This window comes from Tupaia chinensis, unplaced genomic scaffold, assembly GCF_000334495.1.
Source record: "Tupaia chinensis unplaced genomic scaffold, TupChi_1.0 Scaffold000367_1, whole genome shotgun sequence".
NCBI lineage: Eukaryota > Metazoa > Chordata > Mammalia > Scandentia > Tupaiidae > Tupaia > Tupaia belangeri.
The window spans coordinates 1,092,850-1,112,993 of record NW_006159864.1 but is presented as its reverse complement, the minus strand read 5'-3'; the positions used below and the strand labels follow the sequence as shown (position 1 = coordinate 1,112,993).

General features: G+C 42.8%; 2 protein-coding genes across 3 annotated transcripts in view; one reads left to right on the top strand and one right to left on the bottom strand.

The window, feature by feature from the left end:
• Window positions 1–6,969, bottom strand: part of LOC102483381 (protein disulfide-isomerase-like protein of the testis) — a 25,673-nt gene extending 18,704 nt beyond the window's left edge. Inside the window, exons 1-2 of the mRNA XM_006153299.1 lie at window positions 6,741–6,969; window positions 3,974–4,182 (exon numbers count right to left, since the gene is read on the bottom strand). Coding sequence (XP_006153361.1) covers window positions 3,974–4,175 — 202 coding nt within the window. The 5' untranslated portion in view covers window positions 4,176–4,182; window positions 6,741–6,969. The remainder of the gene's footprint in view (window positions 1–3,973; window positions 4,183–6,740) is intronic.
• Window positions 6,970–10,454: 3,485 nt separating this feature from the next.
• Window positions 10,455–20,144, top strand: part of ACSM5 (acyl-CoA synthetase medium chain family member 5) — a 26,393-nt gene continuing 16,703 nt past the window's right edge. Inside the window, exons 1-3 of one of the 2 annotated variants that reach the window (XM_014589669.2) lie at window positions 10,455–10,658; window positions 13,099–13,327; window positions 18,059–18,269. In XM_014589669.2, the coding sequence (XP_014445155.1) occupies window positions 13,124–13,327; window positions 18,059–18,269 (415 nt within the window). In that variant the 5' untranslated portion in view covers window positions 10,455–10,658; window positions 13,099–13,123. The remainder of the gene's footprint in view (window positions 10,659–13,098; window positions 13,328–18,058; window positions 18,270–20,144) is intronic. The other variant, XM_006153296.3, reaches the window with a different exon arrangement.

Genomic DNA, 20,144 nt, shown 5'->3' with positions numbered 1-20,144 from the left:
AGAAATCACCCCCCAGGTGGATGGCCACGCCACAATCCCTTCTCCTCCATTCTCCTCTCGGGATCTTGGGCACGCACGCACATGCGATCGGTGTGAGATTTAAGCCACCGGGTCTGAGACGTGAACCATGGTCGACTATGTGGGAGTCCAGACATAGCCATTATGCTAACTGCTGGTTCCCAAAACTCCCTTTTGTAAAGTATCCATTTACTTTTAACACTTTTCTCAAGTGATTAGTTTTTCCAAAGGCCGCTTTCAAAAGCCTGCCAGTTTTTGAGAACTCATTTTGAATAAACTTGTTATTGGCAGGGACCAAAATTTCAAATGTAATGGATTTAACTGAGCATCTCTTTTAGATGACAATATTTCTTCTGGTGTTAAGTTCACTGCTTTGCAATACCAGAAAAGCTTTCAACTTAACTCATTCAAATTGGTTTTTATCAAATGCAATGGAAGAATGTAAAATTGTTTGGCTTCCTAGGTAGCCCCTGTGTCGTCTCTAAGTTATAACCCTAAGAATCTTAAACTCACCCTTCTGCCCTGATTGGAACAGAACCTTGCTGGATAGAGCCTTACGTTCTCTGTCATGAGGACGTGATGGGTTCCCCAGGCCTGTCCATATGTTTGATAAGATAAGCGTGTTGAATGTGCATTATTGTTCAAAGCGTGTCATTCTAAACCCTTCAACACCTCCACTGGTTCCTCATTGGGCTACACTCCAGAGATTACGGCCACAGCAAAAAGAGAAGATGGCTTCTATTTCTGACTTATGCATCATTAGCTTGCAATCCTACAGCAAGCACAGTAGGACTACAGGGTTCTCAACTCCTCCTCGTGAAAGGAATTCTGAGACACATCTACATGCTCATGTCCTGGCATAGATGAGGGAAGTGTGGAGCCAGCTTCTCTGCCCAAGGGCTCTTGTAAAGAAAATGGCCCAGAATAGATCTATCCTACAAGGCCTTGCTCTATAGACTTGAAGCAAAAACAAGCATGCACCCTGGTATTTAGGTTGAAGGCCACAGTTAACAGCCTGAGCTAGACAGAAACCAGAGGCTTGGAACTATTTATTAGTATAATTTTTAATTAACATGATAGCTGTACATGTACATGTGTTTTTTTAACAATGTGTACAATGTGTAATGGTCAATTCAAAGCAATAAACGTATCTATTACCTCAAATACATGTTCTGAACATTCTAAATCTGCCCTTCTAGTTGTTTTGAAATATACATTGAATTGTCACCAGCCATTATTACTCTACTGTGCTTTAGTGCTCTGAAGCTCATTCCCCTAACTACTTGCTCTGTTGGTAGCTAAGTTCACCATATTAAGGATTGGAACTCTTTTGATGGAACTTTATGCAATAAGAACATTCCATATTGGATGGAGGGAAAAAGACCCAATCAGATATTCCTTCTGGGAACTATCAGGGTTAAGGGCACAGAGAAGGCAGTCCATGTTACTATGAAGTGGCAGCACATCACAGTTGGAGAGCCACCAGGGGCTGCGAAGACTAAGTGACTGATGCTGTTACCTCCCCAGCCCCACCCCCCCATTCAAGTGGCACTGTTCAGACAGAATATATTAAATGAAAGTGACAAGGATTGGAGAAGGACTTTGAAGGCCTGAATTACTGGCAGGGGACATAAATTCAAATGCTATTGGGGTGAAGCAGAGGTGTGACTGTGTGGGGCTGGCTGAATAGGAGTATAGCAAACTGACATGTCCTCTGACCGAAAGGGAAAATTATTACTTAGCTCCAGCCAACTGTCACCTTGCAGAGGTGTAGACTAGTGCTTCCAGAGCTTCTGGTTTCCTACGAGCTGATGTAAATTCAATTTTAATTGTGAAATGTTCCTCTTTTTTTCTTTATTTAAAATCTTGCCAGAGGTACATGTGCTTGCAGTAGTTGAGGGGAGTGAGAAATCATCCCCTTGTGGAATGATTATACCTTAATCCCTTCTCAATGTCTCCCTCCTGTCAGGATTCTGGGCAAACACACATATGCACTCTATGTGTTTCACAAGTCGCTGGGTCCAGGACTTGAACCATGTGGTTGACTATGTGGAATTCAGCCAGCCAACCACCTCACTATGGGCTGATCCAGTCTTTAAAACACTATATAGGCCATACATTAATCTATCTGCCAGCCATCTTTGGTCCAAGGATTTCCTATTACACCCTTGATTTTAGAGTTAAGAGAAAGAGGAAGAATTGCATGAAAGGAGCCACAAAAGTTGAAACAGAGATTGGCAGGCATCAGGAGAATGAGTTCATGGGAAGCAAGGTGAAGAGGGTCTCAGCATGGAACACAAAGGTCAAGTGAAAGAAGGTGAGAGCTGGCAAGTACCACTGGGTTTGAGAACTAGCTGACATTTGAACGTTAGCTTGAGTCATACAGTCAAGAAAATCAGCCTCATGGAGGAAATAGTTCTTGATATTTCTGCACAGAAGATCATTTTTTTCCTGGAGTTCAGTGTCAAAGAGCTTATACCTCCAGGCTTTAGCTTGTTTTGACCAAAGGCTATTTTAAGGTTTCTGTAGCAAAAAGAAGACATAATATGACTACAGCAGACAGTGGTGTGGCTTCCTCTAACTCTGTTTCATTTTATTTGTGTACACAGCCAGACATTTCCCAGCCTCCCAAGCAGATAGGTAGAATATATCGTAAAGATCTAGCCAATGGAATAGCGGTAGATTTGATGTGAAACAGTGCTTCTCAGATTTCAATGGGCGTGGGAATCACCTGAGAATTTTTTGAAATGCAGGTCAAGATTCTGTAGATCTGAGTGAGACCTGGGCTTCTGCATTTCTAAGGAGCTCCTGAGTTCATGCTAATACTGCTTGCTGGTAGCTACTTTGAATAGCACTAATGTGCAGTTTCCTTTGGCTTGGCCCAGAGGATGCCTCTGTCCCTCTCCATTTGCTCACTGAAGTGGAGATTTCAGTGGAGTACTCTAGGTTCTAAAGGATGGTTAACACACTAGATGAAAGGATCTTGGATACCTGAATGACAGTGTGGAGCAGAGCTTCTCTGTAGACCTGCATGGGACTAAGATATAAATAAGAAATGGACCTAGATTTGGTGGTGGTTACAGCAGTTGGCTTTCCCTGCAGACACAGTGATCCTTAAGATAGCTAACCAAAATCAGAACTAAGGAAGGGTTTGGGTACAAAAATGGGCAATTTTAGAATCTATTTCTTTAAAGGATTACATATAGCATTAATTGACTCCACAATATGCAAAGAGTCATGATCCATGGGGCTGTGAGGATCAAATGACTTTACATTTAATTCAGTGGTTAGGACAGGACCTGGCACACAGTAGGTGCTGAGTACATGAAAGTTGTTATGAAAATCCCTTCCACCCTGGCCCAAGTTCTGTGCCAATGAGCAAAGTCTTCCCTACTCCCCACCCTCAAATGTCTGCTGATGCAGAGGATGGCAGTCCAGAAAAGAAAACCAGGCATGAAGGTTCAGACAGCAAAAGTGACAGACTGGAAAACCCTTTCTTGAGAGTTGCTCATAACTTTTATCATTTATGGCTGTCTCGTTGTGTTCCAGGAACTTAAAACATCACATTTAGTCTTCAAAATAATCCAGCCTGACCATTATGTTCATGTCTGTTTCAGAGAGGAAAAAAATTGAAGCTTAGAATGGTAAAGACATCTGAGGATGAAGTCTGGCTCTTTGCCTTCAGTGGGGCAAAGGAGCCCCATACAAATCCAGCACTCAAGTGGTAGCATAGTATCCAGCAGTTTACTTAGTCCTCCTGGGCCCCAGTGTTCTCATCTGGAAGGTGGGGATGATGTTACATACAAATGTGTGTGTGTGTGTGTGTGTGTGTGTGTGTGTGTGTGTGTGTCGATGAGTTCTCATTTGTCTGGCAATACATACAACTCCTGGCCTCCAGAGGCAAGGAGGTTCATCTCCCCACTCATCACTCTCCACCTCGATGAGGGACACTCACGGAAAAGCACCATAAGGAAGCGGGTCTGGTTCAGCATCTGGGTCAAACCAGCAGGCGTTAGCACCAGCAGATTGTGATCCTCCAGGATGTGCAAAGGCTTGGTTAGGTTGATGCTGGAAAGATTGGCATCCACCTCTGGTGAGCTGTGATCAGCAGAGACACAAGAGGCCACCAGCAGCAGGGGCATCCAGAGTAGCTCCATGGCTATCCTGCAGGGACAGAAGAAGGAGCAGAGCCCTTATCAACACAGGTGGCAGGGCCCACGTCATCACCCCTCCCTCCTTTCTTGTCTAGCAAGTTCGTGTATGGTGAATGTGGTCTGAGCATGCCCACAGCGTGGCAGCAGCACTGGAGAAAAGTGCTAGGTTAAGCTCAGGTGCAGTGTTGTGTACATAAAGAAAGCTTAGGGCAGCAGGGCTTCCACTCAAATCAGGACAGTGGACCAAACACAGGTGACTCGAGCCCACTGGCTTCCCAGTCCCTATGTGAGATCTTTGCAGAGATGAGCTCCCATTCTAGAGTGCCAGGATGAGCCTCTGGATATCAGAGATGATGCATCCAATGCCCATCATAGCCTCCCAGAATCCCTGTGCCAGTAATGTACCCCCATGCTCCTCCAGCTCCTGCTTCAATGCCTCTTGATGGGTCACCATCTTTCAGGGTATCCCATTTGGGATTTGAACACATTCTCTCAGGTGTAAATTTTTTTTTTTAAATTACAGTATACACTGTAAAAATTCTAAGCACTACAATAAAAATAAGTCAAGCAGAAAATAAAAATCTCTCCTAAAATCATACTGCTGAGAAAATGACTATAAGCAATTTGCAATGAGTCCTTACAGACATGGAAAATGCTTGTTTGGGGCCGACTCTGTAGCCTAAGGCTAAGGGAACCAGATACCACATGGTCAATTGTGGTTTGAATCCCAGCCTGGCAGCTTGAAAAACATGCCAGCCCTGTATGCATGCATGCCCCAAATCCCAATGGGATGGAGAAATGGAGAAGAAGGGATTTGGCATGACCATGCTCCATTGAGAGGGAGTGCTTTCTGTCTGTCTCTCTCTCTCTGGTAAGTGCACATGACCTCTAGGGAAAAAAAATAAAGAAAAATGCCTGTATGAACATACCTTTAAATGCATATTTTAAAAAAACATAAATGAATCAGACTATGCATATTGCTCAGTGCTTGATTAGCTCTTCTTAACCATGGATACACACTGAAATCCCCAGGGAGCTCTTAGGACAGTGCTAATGCTCAATCTCAGCCAGTTAACTGAGAATCACTCAGAGTGGGGCCAGAAAAAGCTCCCCAGATGATTATTTGTTTGTTCATTTATTTTGTTGGTCTTAACTTTCTATTTGGGAAATATTGCACATACACAAAAATGGGGAGAATAGTATAATATGTCCCCAAGGTACACAACTTCAGGCATTGTCGTAATCAACCTTAGTTCATTTACATTCCCTTTGACTCTTTGCCCTGGATTATTTTGAAGCCAGTCTCGGGCTTCATATCATTTCACCTATAAATATTTCATTATGAATCTCTAAAAGATAAGGTTTTTAAAAATAACACATAACCAACAGCAGCATTACCATACTCAATGAAATGAACAATAACATCTTCGTAGCATCGAATACTCAGACAGCATACAAATCACCCCTATTGTCTCATATATTTTAAAGTTGTTTGAATTGGGATCCAAATGAGATCTGTGTATTGTCATTGATTGTTGGTTGTGTCTCTTAAGCCTCTCACAGGTAAGTCCATTGGGTAGCTGGAGAACCACGTGGTCAAATGAAATCAACGAAGACAGGTGAGATGAGGATGAAGTGCAAAGTGGACACTGGCTTTGTGGAAAGCTGAATGATGCATAGAATGCAAATCCATGTCTTCGCCACAGGGCATGTTACTGCTGGCTCAGCCTTCAGGGTCTCTAATGCTGCACAAAGTCGCTGGACCCAGCAGGAAGCATGCCACTTGTCAGTCCTGACTGAGCCTGTATAGTGTGATGGCCATGAGATGAAACTTTGGTTTTTAGAACTGATTTCTTTACTTATTTGTTCACTGAGTCTTTCAACTTAGGAGAGGATCGGCTGTTTAAAGTTCTTTGCCTAGATGGAGATAATACCCGGGACAGATTTAGGGCTGTATGAATGTACTTTCCTTGAAGGAATAAATGAACGAATGACACAGTTTCATTCTCACAACCCCTGTGGCTCGTTTTAGGGATTCTCATGATTACACATCAAGAGCTTATGAGGAATTAATATAAAATACTTATCCTTTTTTTTTTTTTTTGAGGTTTTTGCTATAGGGTACGTGCGCTCTCCAGAAAGACAGAGAGAGACAGAGAGAAAGCGAGAAATCACCCCTGGGGGGATGGCCACCCTGTAATCCCTTCTCCTCCATTCTCCTCTCAGGATCTTGGGCACACACACGCATACACACACACACGTATCTGGTGTGAGTTTAAGTCACTGGGTCTGAGACTCAAATTGCAGTCGACTACATGGGAGTCCGGCAACATAGCCATTACACTAACTGCTGGTCCCTATAAAATACTCATTCTTAAGCCCAGACCCGAAACATTCTAAATTAATTGGTCTGTAGTGGGGTCAGCTGGGCCTCCTCTTCTGGCTGATTCTAATGTGTAGCCATCTTTACCAAAATCCACACTTGTATTTGTGGCACTGGGTGGAGGGACAGGACTCGTAGGGACAGGACTCGTCAGTCCGATTTCCAATTTTCATGGAAGCTCTTACCTTCAGGAAGCTGGGTCACTCTCAGAGCCCCTGAGGCTGAGCCAAGGCTGGGGCAGCAAACACTGCAGGACTCAGGAGGGAAACTGCAGCCTGAAGTGTAGCCTCCTGGCTCCCCCTGCGATCTGAATGGGAACTGCAGGCAGCTGAGTACTCTAAAGACGTCTAGAGCCAGAAATGAAGTCCCTTCCTGGCACCCTGCGGTCACCACAGCCTTGACAGCAGTGTTCTGAGTTCTGGAGAGCCAGGGGTGACCCCGGAGAAGAATGAGGCATTGTTGAGTCAGGGAGGCCCTTCCCAGCAGCCCTTGCTGCCAGAGGTTGGCCCAGGGACACCAGCACCTGGAGTTTATGTGGAAGGCCAGACCCTTCCCATGGACGCTGGATGTGGTGCGGAAGGGCACTGAGTTCAGAGCTCTGTCCTGAACAGCTGTGTGGCCGTCAGCATGTCACCTTCTCTTTCTGAGGCTCAGTTTCTTCTTCCGTAAAGTGACAAAGCACTCATGGGGTGTTGTCAGGGTTAGACAAGGTGACACGTGAAATGGGCAGTGGGGTAGTGAGAAGGCAGAGAGGACCCTTGCTGGCCGATCACCACCCAGCCTCATGTCCTAGCGCCCCTTCTCTACTCACTCTGCCTCAGCCACACTGGCCTCCCTTCCAGCCCTCACATACCTACCCCAGGGCCTTCGCACTTGCAGTTGCCTCTGCCCAGGAAGTTCGTCAACCAGGTGTATTCGAGGTTCTCTCTCTTAGCTCCTCCAAGGCTTTCTTCAAAAGTCACTTGCACAGTTTGGACTTTTCTGATCATCTTGTTTCAAATTATAACTGCGCAAACTCCCACCCCCTTTAAGCACGTCCATTTCTCTTTCCAGCCTTTATTTTTCTTCACAGTATTAATTACCTTCCAAATTCCATATAATTTACTTCGGAGTAACTATATATAATAGATAATAGATGCTCAATACCTGTTTATTGAATGAATACATGAAAGACCATTAGTAGTAGTACCATTATGATGACTATGGTCAGAGTTTGTAGCTTCCAACTATCTGCTGCCCAGCTCATATCAAATATTGATGGGGAGTAGAGATACTGAGATCAGATCATCAGTTCATCCATCTCCCAGAGAGTGTAAATTATTCATTTAGAGCTGGTAAAATTCAGAGATGAGATGTTGTCGGAGACAAGTAGACACGGAAGGCCAAGATGATTATGGCCCAACGTGGTAGGAGGGTAGAAGAGCTGCCCACGTGGAAGTGGGCTACACTGGCCTGGTCAGAACATGAGACAGAGCCACAGGGGAACAAAACAGTGAGGGACAACCACCTAGTGGATGTTGAATTACTGCAGAGACAGCTGGTGTCTAAGCATCCTCTCCGTAGGATATTCTCATCCATCAGGGGCACTTCAGTCCAATTCTAGGGATAAGAAAAATACCCTGAAGATCGAGGAACCTGAAGTTCTCACAGGTCCTGGTGATCTTCACTAGGTTTGGTTTGGCTCGGGAACACACACACACACAATTTGTACCTAGAGTGTCAGAATTGGTTTATGCCAGATCCATATGGAAAGTCTCAGCGTAGTATCTGGTAGATAAAAATTGTTCGCTAAATATGAGTTATTGCTCATTGATTCAACCAAGATTTATTGAACCCTGATGATGTGGCAGACTCTTCTAAATGCTGGGATATGTTAGCATAGAAAATCCAAAATCTGCCTCATGGAGTTTGTGTTCTAGTGCAGATGTACAGAAGAGAGCAGTAGTAGACAACAAATACAGTGACTAAATATCGAATGTTAGAAAGTGATCAGTGCTCAGGAGGTCAACCCAGCAGAATGGAGGGTAGGAGATGTCAGAGGGGAGAGGGTTCCGATTTAGCCAGGTTGGTCGCTGAGGCACACTGGGTAGAGGCTGAGACCAGTGAGCCATGAAGAAGGAACAGGCCGATAAAGAAACCAGGCAGCATGAAGTACAAAGCAAAGCTGAATCATTCGCAGGGCACGTGAAAGAAGACTGTTCATGTGCAGAAACATCGCCAGCGGCCTACCTTCATAACTTGAAACTGGTCACATGAGAATAGTTACGCCACGGACACTGGCAAACACTGCAAGTCAGGACTTTTTAAATTTTTTAGAGGTTTTTGCTATAGGACACATGTGCTCGCCAGACAGACAGAGAATGACAGAGAGACAGAAAGTGAGAAATCACCCCCAGGGGGGATGGCCATGCCACAATCCCTTCTCCATTCTCCTCTTGGGATCTTGGGCACGCGCGCACACGTGCTCGGCGTGAGTTTAAGCCACCGAGTGTGAGACTCGAACCACAGTCGACTACATGGGAGTCCAGCGACATAGCCATTACGCTAACTGCTGATTCCACAAGTCAGGACTTCTTTTGCTGTTTTCAGAAAGTAGTTTACCAGCAGCCCACTACAAGCCAGAACTTCAGAGAACCTTGTGGTTGGAGCAAACTGAGTGAGTAGTGAGGGGAGAAAAGATAAGAAATACTGTGTGGAACTTTGCAGATAAGTGTCAGGACTTTGGCTTTGCAGAGTGAAAAAGTGAGTGAGAAGAGGCTTATTTTTAAATTTACTTCTTTCTTTCACAAGGGAGAGAGAGAGAAAGAAGAGTGTGAGTCCCAGAGTTTCACCCAGATCCTCTCCTCAGCCTCCCAGCCAGCCAGGATCACAGGCATGTAAGACATACCCAGTGTGTTCAGTCAACTCAGGATCCAAATCCAGGTTTCCCATGTGTCTCTGGTTTTATGCAAAGGTGCCCTATGCTTGCATGAACATGGCTGGACTAGCTTTTTTTTATTAACAAAACACAGTTTTAGGGCTAGCCAGTGGTATGATGGTTAAGGCAGATGGATTCCACATGGTTGACTGTGTGGTTTGAGTTCCATACCTGGCTGCTTGAAAAACATGCCAGACATGTGGTGCATGCCCAAAATCTTCAAAGGAGGGAGAAATGGAGGAGATGAGATTGTGGTATGGCCATACTCTCTTGGGGAGGCAGGTGTTTTTTCATTTTCTCCTCTCTCTGTCTCTCTCCAGCAAACACATGGACTCTGTGGCAAAATTTAAAACATAATTTTAAATAATTTTTAAAGTGGCTCAGTTAATATACTATAACATGTGTGTTTGTGTGTGTGTTTTGTCATGACCACAATGCAAACTTAGAACAAAAATTTATTTCCTCCTTGAGAAGGTGAGTGACAAGGAGAAAGAGACAGGAATCCCCCAAAGGATCTTTATGCCATGATTGACTCCCACAGTCAGCTGACTTGGACCATGGGTACATCCATGCCCCTGTTGTTCTCAGGAGGGTCCCTGACAGGAACCCAGGACTTTTCCCATGTGGGTCCAGTTGTATTATCATTTCATCACCCCCTGGTCCCCTAATTTAGAACAATTCTAGTTTGAAGAGATCCCTTGTGCCTCTTAAAACCAAATCCTGGCATCATACCTAGCCCTGGGCAATCCCTCAACTACTTTCTACCTCGATATACCGGAGGGTTTTGAGCAGAAAAGGATCAAGGTCTGACATAGTATTGTCACTATTGTATCTTTCTGGTTAAAATGTAATAATTCATTTTTCTTTTCAGATTAGGAAGTGACCTGAATGTTCAGGGAACACGCGCACCAGTTCAAGGGCACTCACCAGGCACTAGAACTGGAATTTAATCCTCTTGCCACTGTTAGCAGCCAAGAGCAGAATTTGGCAGGAGATCCCCTAACTGGCTCTAAGTGTACTACCAACTGAAGTCCCGCCCGCTCCTGTCTTTCTTCATTTGGGTCCCAGGGTTCCATGGGAGGATGAGTCAGCACCTTGTGGGAACTGGATGTGACAAGCCTGCAGACCTGCCCCTCTACTGAAGCAGAACACAGATGCCTTTGCATTTCCGGAACTCCTAAACAAGGTAATTTTCAAAGCGTTCTTCAGCTCCCGCTGAGGACTTTCCTAACTGACTCAAGAAGAGCCATGGCCTGAAATAGCTTTGGGAACTCGGGAAGGAGTCCTGGAGTTTCTAACTACAAACTATGGAGGGACCTGAGGAATCTAGGGAGGGAGGCAGAGAAAAGGACTCAGCAGAGTTCAGGAGAGATGAGGAGTGATTGGGGATCAGGAAAGGATGTCTCTGGGCTCATCAACCCAAGGTTGGTAGCCACTGCAAAGGCTGGAGTCAAGGCTTTTCTGGGACGTAAGACCTCGACATCACTTTTCCCCTCTAAGCCTCACTTTCTCTATCTGTAAAATGGAGAAAATAACATTTACAGCACGGAATTGTTAGAGGCTTAGCATCCCTAATCTGAAAAGCTGAAATCCAAAATCCTCCAGGATCTGAAACTTTTTGAGCACTGATATGACTCCGCAAGCGGAAACTCCACACCTGACTTCATATGCTGGGTCACAGTCAGTGCTACAATACATTAACAAATTCCGTAAAATGACCTTCAGGAGTATTTGAAACATAAATGAGTGTCACATTTAGAGTTGAGTCACATCCCCAAGCTATTAGGTATATGCAAATATTTCAAAACCTGAAAAAAAAAAATCCAAAGTCCAAAATGCCTCTGATTCTAAACCTTTTGGATAAGGGGTACTTTGGATAATCCTTGTATAAGGATTCTAAATGAAATAATGTTTATAAAACACTTTTAAAGTGTTTGGTACACAGTACACCTTTAATAGATGGTAGTTATTATTTTTCTTGGTGTTGTGACAGATTATTATTAACATATTCTATTGACATTACCAAGAGGGAGGCAACTGGAGGGAACTAAAATTGGAAACACTGCCCCTAGGCCACCACTCCTCGAACTACTCACAGTTCATCTGGGATCCCATTAAGGTATAGATTCTAATTCAACAGGTATGGAGCGGGGTCAGAGGTCCTGCGGTTGTATTTGCTGCTATTGCTGGTCCAAAGAACACACTCTGAGTGACAAGACACTAAACCAGCACTGTGTGCTGTGCAAGACAGTGCCACAAACCACCAGAGACTGATTGCTTAAAATGTCACTAGTCCAGATTGAAATGTGCTTAAATAGCTTCTTCTTTTTTTATTTTTTTTAGAGGTTTTGGCCTTAGGGCACGTGCACTTGCCAGAGATAGAGACAGAGATAGTGAGAGGGAAAATGAGAAATCACCCACCAGGCAGGATGGCCATGCCACAATCCCTTCATCCATTCCTGAGATCTTGGGCATGCATGCATGTACACCTGGCATGAGTTTCAAATCACCAAGTCTGGAACTCGAACCACAGTCGGCCATTTGAAAATCCAGCAACATAACCACTATGCCATCTTCTAGCCCAATCATTTCTTTTTATATTGATTACATGTTGAAGTAATTTTTCATCTATCTTTGCTATAGAGTGTGTGCACTTATCAGAGAGACAGAGAGAGGGGGAAAGTGAGAAATCACCCTCCAGGAGGAATAGGTACCCCACAATCCCTTATCCTCCATTCTCTTGTCAGTATTTTGAGCAGGCATGCACATCCACCTGACATGTGTTTTCAAGCCATCAGGTCCGGGATCAAACTGCATTGTTGGACATGTGGGATCCAGCCTTCTTAGCTTCTATGCCACTTTCTGGCCCCATATGTCAATAAATAGAGTGTACTATCAAAATTAATTTCAACTGTTTCACTTTTCTTTTTTTTTTTTTTGGAGAGGTTTTTTTTTTCCCCGCTATAGGGCGCATGCGCTCGCCAGACAGACAGAGAGAGACAGAGAGACAGAAAGCGAGAAATCACCCCCCAGAGGGGATGGTCACGCCGCAATCCCTTCTCCTCCATTCTCCTCTCGGGATCTTGGGCACGCACGCACATGCGCCCGGCGTGAGTTTTAAGCCACCAGGTCCAGGACGTGAACCGTGGTCGACTACGTGGGAGTCCAACGACATAGCCATTACGCTAACTGCTGGTTCCCTCACTTTTCTTTTTTATCATGTGTAATGAAAGTACTAGCAAATTATAAATTGTACTTGTGACTCACATTATGTCCCTGTTTGACACTGTTGCCCTTAAGCCATCTTTTGTTTTGTCAGGCCAGGTCAGGACTAGCCAAAGGATATTACAGGGATTCACTTTAAAGGACTAAGCTTTGAGATGTAGGCTCTGAGTTATTGGTTTTAGCCCACAGAGGTTCATTGGCAGTGAGGGGTGAAAGGAAAGGACCTCAGGTTCAGTTAAATGACTAACATCATACAGCAAAACTGAGACTGAGGCTGGGAGTCTGTCCACATGTCAGCATATACTGTAGTTTTCATCAAGGTTGGCTGCAGGCTTCCCCCTAACCTCAGCTTTCTTCTCAAAGCCCCAAATTCAGGATGACATTCTCTCTCCTCTCTTTAGTGACAAGTGAGAGGTGACAGACAACATGAGGCTGTGGCTGAGAGGCCTGGTCCTCCAGGCAATGAAAAGCTCCCGGGGATTCTGCGGGTCTCATGGAAAGCCAGCTCCTCTTCCTGTCCCTCCGAAGATTGTGGCCACCTGGGAAGCCATCAGCCTGGGGAGGCAGCCAATGCCTGAGTACTTCAATTTTGCCCATGATGTGCTGGACACATGGAGTCATCTGGAAAAGGTGAAGCTTATTCTGTCCTACAGTCTGTCCTGGGCATCCAGGCTGCCCTCGAATACCCCAGTGAGACCTAAGGCTATGAAATATGTTGATTTAAACATTTTGATCTAGGAATTTTGCAAGTCCTAACATTTAAGCCATCAGCATTTAAGCCTCAGAAAAAGTATTATGAGCCAAATATACCCTTCCCCAATATCTGAGATGCCTCACATTTCTAAGCCCAAATTACTAAGTCATTGAGAAAGTCATGACTATTTTTTCTGTATTTCTATGCAAAAATGTGTCATGATTTTCCCAAAGACCTATTACATAGTGATACAAGTATATGTTATTTTGACTCCCTTTAATTGTTCTGATCAAGTAAAGGAAGATTTTTTTCTTTTTGCTGCTACTCTGTTTTTACTATCTTCTCACTTAAATAAAGGAGAGTAGAGCTCAGGTTCAAAGCTTTTCACAGATGATAGTGGATACATAGAATTGATCCTGGATTATGCAATGGTTTCTAAAGTACAAGCAACAAAAGGAAAAAATAGATTAATTGGACTTTCTAATTTAAAATATTTATCCATCAAAGTGTAAAGACAGCCTATGAAATGGGAGAAAATGTTTTCAAATTATCTGGTAAGAGCTTAGAATTTCCAATGTACAAAGAACTCACATTCAACAAAAAAAGACAACTAATTCAATGAAAATATGGACTAAGAATCTGAATAGGCATTTCTCTAAAAATATAAGCAAATGGCCAATGGATACATGAAAAAATGTTCAACATGTCTATTCATCAAAGAAATGCAAATATCACCCACAGTGAGATACTACTTTGTACCCAGTAGCCTGACTAAAAATAAGACCAAAGATTGTGTAATGGTTATGTCACTGGACTCCCACGTAGTTGACCATGGTTCAAGTCCCAGACCTGCTGACTTAACAGTTACACTGGGTGCGTGTGTGTGCGTGCCTAAAATCCTGAGAGGAGAATAGAGGAGAAGGGATTGTGGAGTGGCCATCCACACTGGGAGGCAATTTCTCACTTTCTGTCTCTTTCTTCTCTCTGGTGAGCTCACATGTCCTATAGCATAAATTTATCTAAAAATATCAAACTAAAACAAAAAAGGTGCAATAACAATTTTTGACTAAATCGTAGAGAAATTAAAGCCCTCAGACACTGCCAGGTGGGAATGTAAAGTGGTGTAGCATTGTGAAAACAGTTTGTTCATTCCCCCAAACATAAACACAGGCTCATAATATTATCCAGTAATTATAATGATATATTTTTAAGTATATATACAAGAGAATAGAAAATATGTGTTCACACTAAACCTTGCACACAAATGTTTATAGCAACATGATTCGCAAGAGCCAAAAATTGCAATCAATCCTAATGTCCATCAATTGATGCATAAACAAAATGTGGTCTATCCATGGAATGAATATTATTAGGACATTAAAGAGAGCATCAGATGGCATAATGGTTACATCACTGGACTCCCACATGGCTGATTGCAGTTTGAATCCCCAACCTGGTGGCTTAAACTCGCGCCAGGTATGTGCATGCCCAGAATCCCAAGAGCAGAACAGAGGAGAAGCGATTGCGGTGTGGTCATCCCCCAGGGGGTGATTTCTCATTTTCTGTTTCTCTGGCTCTCTCTGGCTCTCTAGTGAGCACACACCCTATAGCAAAAATCTCTCAGGAAAAAAAAAAAGATTTAATAAAACTGAAATACCAGTACATGCTATGACATACATAAACCTTGAAGACATTATACTAAGTAAAAGAAACCAGACATAAAAGACTACATATTATATGAGTTTATTCATAAAAACTATCCAGAATTGACCTCCAGGCAATGAAAAGCTCCCGGGGATTCTGCGGGTCTCATGGAAAGCCAGCTCCTCTTCCTGTCCCTCCGATTTCATCAATCCCTGAGATGCCTCACATTTCTAAGCCCAAATTACTAGGTCATTGAGAAAGTCATGACTATTTTTCCTGTATTTCTATGCAAAAATGTGTCATGATTTTCCCAAAGACCTATTACATAGTGATACAAGTATATGTTATTTTGACTCCCTTTAATTGTTCTGATCAAGTAAAGGAAGATTTTTTTCTTTTTGCTGCTACTCTGTTTTTACTATCTTCTCACTTAAATAAAGGAGAGTAGAGCTCAGGTTCAAAGCTTTTCACAGATGATAGTGGATACATAGAATTGATCCTGGATTATGCAATGGTTTCTAAAGTACAAACAACAAAAGGAAAAAATAGATTAATTGGACTTTCTAACTTAAAATATTTATCCATCAAAGTGTAAAGACAGCCTATGAAATGGGAGAAAATGTTTTCAAATTATCTGGTAAGAGCTTAGAATTTCCAATGTACAAAGAACTCACATTCAACAAAAAAAGAAAACTAATTCAATGAAAATATGGACTAAGAATCTGAATAGACATTTCTCTAAAAATACAAGCAAATGGCCAATGGATACATGAAAAGATGTTCAACATGTCTATTCATCAAAGAAATGCAAATATCACCCACAGTGAGATACTACTTTGTACCCAGTAGCCTGACTAAAAATAAGACCAAAGATTGTGTAATGGTTATGTCACTGGACTCCCACGTAGTTGACCATGGTTCAAGTCCCAGACCTGCTGACTTAACAGTTACACTGGGTGCGTGTGTGTGCGTGCCTAAAATCCTGAGAGGAGAATAGAGGAGAAGGGATTGTGGAGTGGCCATCCACACTGGGAGGCAATTTCTCACTTTCTGTCTCTTTCTTCTCTCTGGTGAGCTCACATGTCCTATAGCATAAATTTATCTAAAAATATCAAACTAAAACAAAAAAGGTGCAATAACAATTTTTGACTAAATCGTAGAGAAATTAAAGCCCTCAGACACTGCCAGGTGGGAATGTAAAGTGGTGTAGCATTGTGAAAACAGTTTGTTCATTCCCCCAAACATAAACACAGGCTCATAATATTATCCAGTAATTATAATGATATATTTTTAAGTATATATACAAGAGAATAGAAAATATGTGTTCACACTAAACCTTGCACACAAATGTTTATAGCAACATGATTCGCAAGAGCCAAAAATTGCAATCAATCCTAATGTCCATCAATTGATGCATAAACAAAATGTGGTCTATCCATGGAATGAATATTATTAGGACATTAAAGAGAGCATCAGATGGCATAATGGTTACATCACTGGACTCCCACATGGCTGATTGCAGTTTGAATCCCCAACCTGGTGGCTTAAACTCGCGCCAGGTATGTGCATGCCCAGAATCCCAAGAGCAGAACAGAGGAGAAGCGATTGCGGTGTGGTCATCCCCCAGGGGGTGATTTATCATTTCCTGTTTCTCTGGCTCTCTCTGGCTCTCTAGTGAGCACACACCCTATAGCAAAAATCTCTCAGGAAAAAAAAAAAGATTTAATAAAACTGAAATACCAGTACATGCTATGACATACATAAACCTTGAAGACATTATACTAAGTAAAAGAAACCAGACATAAAAGACTACATATTATATGAGTTTATTCATAAAAACTATCCAGAATTGACAAATCCATAGAAAGAACGCAGATAAACGGTTGCCAGTGGCTGAGGGAGGAAGAAATAAGAAGTGGCTGCTAATGTTCAGTGTTTCCTTTCAGGGTAATAAAAATGTTTTGGAGCAGCTACTGGCATAACAGTTAAGGCACTGTGCAATGTGAGTCCTGGACCTGGGGGCTTGAAAGATTTTCCAGGTACATGTGCCTCTCTTCCCAGAATCCCCAGGAGAGAGATGGAGACGAGATTGCAGCATGACCACCATGTCTAGTCAGTCGGTGCTTCCGATCCCTCTCTGGCTAGCATATACACCCTCTAGCAATTTTTTTTCTGAAATTAAATAGTAGTAATGATTACATAGCGTTATAAATATTCTAGAAACTAGTGAATTGTGCATTTTTAAAGTGGTGATTTTATGGTCTATGAATAATATTTCAATAAAAAGGAGAGGCATAGGATAGTAAATCATATTCTACTTTTTGCATTAAAAAGATAGTACAGAAAAAGTATATACCTACATTTGTCTAAAGAAAATCTGGAAAGGAGCTATCATGTGGCATAGTGATTAAGGTGCTGGACTGCCCGGTGGTTAACGGTGGTTAGAGTCTCGGGCCTGGTAGCCTAAAACTCATGCTGGATGCATGTGCGTGCATGCCTGAAATCCCGAGAGGAGGATGGACGAGAAGGAATTGGGACATGGTCATCCCCCTGGGGAGTGATTTTTCACTTTCTGTCTCTGTGTCTGTGTCTCTCCAGGGAGCACATGTGCCCTCTACCAAAAATCTTGAAAAAAAGAAAAGAAACACTGAAAAGAGGCAGGTTGTGTAGGAAACAGGATGAGTAGGCACAAAGACAGGAACAAGCCTGCTCAACGTGTATCTTTCCATATTGTTTTGATTTCTGAACCTGTGAATGTATTAAGTCTATTAACTGTTAAAGATTAAATTAAATTACACAGATAAGGTTTTTTAATCTGTTCATGAGGATGTGTATAATAGTCTCAACTGGGCAGGACTGAGGTGTAAATCATGCTGGGTAAAGTCTCTTCACAATTTAAATGATGTATAGTGATTTAATGTATGAATAATAATTTTAAAAATTCATTTAAAAAAAGTTTAAAAATCAAGCAAACAAACCCCTCAGTGAATGCTTCATTTGTTTTCTGCCACACTGCTCTCTAGACTGGGCACCGGCCCCCGAATCCTGCATTCTGGTGGGTCGATGGCAAAGGGGCAGAGGTCAAGTGGAGCTTTGAAGAGCTGGGAAGGCAATCCAGGAAAGCAGCCAATGTTCTGGAGGGTGCCTGTGGCCTGCAGTCCGGGGACAGAATGATGCTGGTGCTCCCACGGCTCCCGGAGTGGTGGCTGGTCAGCGTGGCTTGTATGCGAACAGGTCAGCAAGCAGGGCTGGGACTCCCACTTGGGACTGACAATCGGCCTGAGCCTTCTCATGTCTACAAGGTTTGGAAGATGAACTAAAATGAATCCTACATGGAGTTTCTCTCCCTTTTATCCAACAACAAACTTGATTCTGTATGAGGGTCAAGCAGTGACATAATTGATAAAAGCAGGTCCAATTAATGAGGGACAAGATACAAAGATCCCTATACTTTTCTTTTCTTTTCTTTCTTTTTTTTTTTTTTTTAGAGAGAGATTTTTTGCGATAGGGCACATACGCTTGCCAGAGAGACAGAGAGAGACAGATAGAAAGCAAGAAATCACCCCCCAGGGAGGACGGCCATGCCACAATTCCTTTTCCTCCATTCTCCTCTTGGGATTTTGGACACACGCACATACACACATACCCGGAGTGAGTTTTAAACCACTGGGTCTGGGACTCAAACCACAGTCAACTACGTGGGACTCCAGCCACATAACCATTACACCATCTGCTGGTTCCTCCCCTACACTTTTCTTAAGCACCTGTGATACACCAGGCATGTGTTAAGTGATTTGCATGATCAAAACTTCTCTTTGGGGTGTGGTTATTTTCACTTTTCATGTTACCCAGATTTTTCCAGTTCCTCCAATGATAAAGGTTCATCCATTTTTTTGAGGTCCAAATAAAAATAACTAAAAAAACACATCAAGGTTAGCATCCTCTTCACCATTTTAGAAGATGCTTAGCTTGAATTTCCTTACATTCTCACATCCCTGTGTCCTCTTTATATGTATTTGTCACCTCTCTTCTGGTCTATGGTGTCTGTTTTCTCTAGTTGCTAGCTCTGACTGACCACCATCTGCTCAGGCCTCAAACACAGCACTCAAAGCACCAAAACTGCAACTGTGGGTAGAACAGATTTCTGCTATAAATAAATAAAACCGAGAGGTAAAATGAAGAACCATGCCATTAAGCTCAAAAGGGGTCTATACTGAGGTTTAAATCCTGCAAAAGTTTGGGAGATAGAGCAAAGGACGACGAGAACTTTTCTTTGGCCCCATGCTACTTGGGATTGGCCCCTTCCTTTGTCTTCTGGTCTCATAAGCTGGAGACAGCAGGGTGACTGACTCTTTTAGGACCTCTTTCTTCTCATCTATGACATGAGAGTGTTCGATTCAATACAGTGTTTACAACCTGCATTGTGAGATACTCAGGTGGTTTGCAAGTATCTGATTAAAATTTGCTTCTGATTTCTGCTTCCTTATCGCCCCTCTTCGGCTCTCCTCAGAGTGATTGAGGCAATATGGGGTTCTTAGAGCACCTCTTCTGTACCTTCAAATGGCCCAAATCCAACACTAAGATTCATGTATCATTTTCTTTGAAAGGCATGGAACATCAATGAACGAGTCATCTCTATGGCGATATAATACAACGGACAAGATCACGGCCTCTTATATTTACCACCGCTGGCTTCACAGTTACAGCTCTCTAACATAATGGCTATGTGATCTTGAGGAAATTAGTTTGTTGACTTAAGGCTTAAAGGTCTAAGTCTTAGTTTGTGTTTGTTTAATCTACAAACAGAACGAGTCTAAGAATAGTATCCACTTCCCCAGGTTGTGACAACTAAATGAAAAAAATGATGCATATAAAGTTCCTGGCACATGTAAATATTCCATAAACATTGGGTCTTCAGAAAAGTCATGATGTGTATTTGTATAGAGAAACATAGAAAAATACATCATGACTTTTCTGACGACCCAATATTTTCTAATTTCATTGCTATCATTACTATTACATCTTTCAGATCAGACATTCCAACTCTCTCCAGCCATTTCCTGCCTCTATCGCTGGCCTCTATACACAGGCCTTTACCTACTGCTCAGG